The sequence below is a fragment of the Geospiza fortis genome, unplaced genomic scaffold (assembly GCF_000277835.1).
Source record: "Geospiza fortis unplaced genomic scaffold, GeoFor_1.0 scaffold96, whole genome shotgun sequence".
Lineage (NCBI taxonomy): Eukaryota > Metazoa > Chordata > Aves > Passeriformes > Thraupidae > Geospiza > Geospiza fortis.
Genome location: NW_005054454.1, coordinates 711013 through 714529, shown reverse-complemented (window position 1 = coordinate 714529; position 3517 = coordinate 711013). Strand labels below are relative to the sequence as shown.

General features: G+C 53.8%; 1 protein-coding gene across 1 annotated transcript in view; it reads left to right on the top strand.

The window, feature by feature from the left end:
* Positions 1 to 3424: 3424 nt before the first annotated feature.
* LOC102045650 (trifunctional purine biosynthetic protein adenosine-3-like) overlaps positions 3425 to 3517 on the top strand; it is a 39497-nt gene continuing 39404 nt past the window's right edge. Inside the window, exon 1 of the mRNA XM_014309814.1 lies at positions 3425 to 3514. Within this exon, the coding sequence (XP_014165289.1) occupies positions 3425 to 3514 (90 nt within the window). The remainder of the gene's footprint in view (positions 3515 to 3517) is intronic.

Below are 3517 nucleotides of genomic sequence, written 5' to 3'. Positions count from 1 at the left end.
GCTGGGGCGGCTGCACAGCCCTGCTGCCAAGGGCTCTCTCCCAGCACGGCTCTCTCTCAGCCGGCCTCAACGGGCGCCTTCAGTTCCCTGCAGAGAGCAGCGCCAGCCCTGCCCTGCCGGCCCGGCCGGCAACTCTGCCGCTGGGCTGGGGCTGAGCACTCGCTGCTCACAGGGGGCTCCGTGGCACTGCCTGGGAAAACACATCGGCACCGCTGAGAGACAGCAAATGAAATCTGGGCACTCTGCTCCTGTGCCTTTTTAGAGACTTTCTTAGAAAATACACAAATTCTTAAGTAATTGGAACTGTGTTCTTTATCTGGCAAATTCCTGGACATTATAGTGTACGGTAATTAGAATTTATTGTATATTCATGTTTTTATATCATAAACTGTAGTATAAATATACAATACGTACTAAGTATGTGCTATTTTACCTATCCATTAAATTTTATCTTCATTTTTGTATCCTTAAATTCTTCTTCCTATTCTTCTCATTCTACTCCTCTTCTTCTATAATACTTCTATTCTATTCTATTCTATTCTATTCTATTCTATTCTATTCTAGTCTAGTCTAGTCCAGTCTATTCTAGTCTACTCTATTCTGTTCCTCTTAATAATAGTCTTCCTCACCGAATTTTGAAAGTGTTCTCCATCCTGTTCCTCTTCTCTGCATTCTTCATCTTTGCTTTTGCCTTCTTCATTTCAGTTGTCTTCTCCATCCTAGTCTCCCTGTTCCTGTTCGCTGCCCCAGCTCCCTCTGGTGTTGGCAGCGCCGTGAGAGGGGCAGCCCTGCGGGGAGGGAGCTCCGGGAGCAATGGCTGCTGTCGGTGCCGTGTCCGTGCCGCTGCTCCGGCCGTGGCCTCAGGCAGGGACAGCAGAACAGCCCCCGCAGCCCCCGCCTGATTTCAGCTTAACAGGTCTCGGTTTTCCTTCCTGTGTGTGAACAGAGGGACTGACAATGTCCAAGTCCCTGTCCCCATGGGAAGCAGATGAGGACAAAGAGCTCTCCCAGTGGGAAGCAGATGAGGATACAGAGCTCTGCTGAGGAGCACAGGACAGTTCCCCTGAGATGTCCCAAAGGAGCCAAACAGCGCTCAGGGAGCTGCTGCCTGTCTGGAGGAAGCAGCTCCCTGGATGGCTCTGCAGCAGAGGATGGCTGGGATGGAAGAAGAGATGGACAAGGGAAGGGGAACCCCAACTGCCCTGCTGCTCAAAGCCAACAGAGGCCAAGAGTCAGGGAGGAGGCAGGAAGGAGAGGCCAGTGCAGGGGCCAGAATCTTTGCTCTGCCAAGGGAGCCATCTCTGTCCCGTGTTCTTGCCCCGCTCAGGGTGGCCCAGGAGGGCACAGCCTGTGTGTCCCCGAGCTGGCAGCTGCTGCCTGTGCTGCCCATCCCCTCGGGGGCTCGAGCCATGGGGCACAGCCTCACGGGCACAGAGCTGGAGAGACAGAACAATGACAACGAGCTGTCCCACGGGGAAAATGGCAGTGATGAGGAGCTGTCCCCAGTGGAAGAGGCCATCGAGAGCCTTACAGGGGACAGCAGCACTGACCCAGAGCTGTCCCCAGTGGAAGAGGCCATCGAGCTCTCTCTAGGGGACAGCAAGAGTGACCAGGAGCTGTCCCCAGTGGAAGATGACAGTGAGCTCTTTCCGGTGGACAGCCCAAGTCACCAGGAGCTGTCCCAAGTTGAAGAGGACATTGAGGTTGTTCCAGGGGACCACACAAGTGACCAGGAGCTGTCCCCAGTGGAAGAGGACATCATGGTCATTTCAGGGAATGGCCCAACTGGTGAGGAGCTGTCCAAAGTGGAAGAAGCCATCAAGGTTGGTCCAGAGGACAGCACAAGTGACCGTGAGCTGTCCAAATTGGAAGAGCCCATCAAGCTCTTCCCAGGGGAAGACAGCAATGATGAGAAGTTGTCCCCAGTGGAAGGTGACAATGAGCTCTCCCGAGGGGACAGCAAGAGTTACAAGGAGCTGTCCCTGGGTGAAGAGAAGCATGAAAAAGAGCTGTCCCCAGGGGCAAGTGACAGTGACAAAGAGCTGTCCCAAGGGGTTAACTACATGGGTGAGAAACTTTCCCCAGCAGACATCAAACATGAGACAGAGCTGTGGTTTGGGGAAGACTGTGATGTCCAAGACATGTCCCCATGGGAAGAGGATGACAACAAACAGCTCTCCCATTGGGAAGAACATGAGGATGAAGAGCTCTTCTACTGGGAAGAATGTGAGGATGAAGAGCTGAAAAGGAGGGCCCTGCTCAGTGGTATGGACAGAAACAGGTATGACAAGCTTGTCAGCTGAACTGGCAGTGCTGGAGAGAGTGTCAAGGCATCAGAAGGTGCTGGAATGGCCAGAAGCCAATTTCCCCAACAATTATGGTGCTGAGGAGGAGGAGGAAGAGAACAGAGCTGAAAGACACCGAAGACTGTCCCATCCGAAGTGGTGCAAGGACAAGGTGGAGATTCAATGACAAAAGCTGTTTGGCTCCATGTCATCTCTTGGTTGCAATGATGGTGCCAATGTGCTTTCCAAAGGGAAGCACTGTGGAGTCCAAGAGGTGTTGCAAGGGGAAGTTACCACCCAGGACAGCATGTGGAATAAACCCTGAGGGAGGGAGGAAGATGAGGACCCCCTGAAGGACCCAGCTGTTCCAGGCATGTGGGCACAGAGGTGGCAGCAGACTCAGCCCGTGCCCTGCCCAGCGTCTCTCCTGTCCTGTGGGGCCCCACAGACCCGAGGTGGCAGCTGCTGCCCCGAGCGGAGCTGCTGACGAGGAGCCCCCCCGAGCCTCTCGCTCTGGAGGACAAAAAGGCAGCAGCTCCTTCTGTCGCACGTCCCAGCTACATGGTGACACTGGGGGGCCACAGTCCCCCTCTTCCGGGGCTCCGCAGAATCCCAGCTACCAGTGGGGGCACAGCATGGAACAAAAAGGCACAGCATGGGCCGGGAGGGCACTGGGTTACTTTATTTGATGGTAAACTCCCAGGCAACGGACTGGGGGCAAACAACAGCTTATAAAGGGGGGCAGGTCACAAAGGAGGATACAATGTTCAGCTAATCAGGAGAACTGGGAGTGAAACACAAGGCAGGGAATACAAGGGAGGAAAACTTCTTGGGACAGGAGGGGATAACAACTGGATGTGGGAGGAAGGGGTATGAAACTTGGCAGGAAAGTAGCTAAGTAATAACAGATAAACCTACACCTGGCTCAATTGAATAACAAAGGCAGGTCTGTGTCCCTCTAAAATAGGGGGAGAAAAAACACAAAAGGACTACCAAAACACAAATTAAACAAGAACCTGCAAAATAAAAATGCACTGCAACATCCTCCTGTGCTCAGTGAGGAGAGGACATCACAAGGTACACAGAGCCCTCTCACGGTCCTATGCAATACTCCGGGCAGCAGCCAGGCTCAGCTGAGCATGAAGCAGAACATCAGCAGTGAGACCCTGAGCGAGACCCGTGGCGCCGCAGAGGCCGGGGCAGAGCTGCAGGAGTCGGGGCCTCAGGCAGTG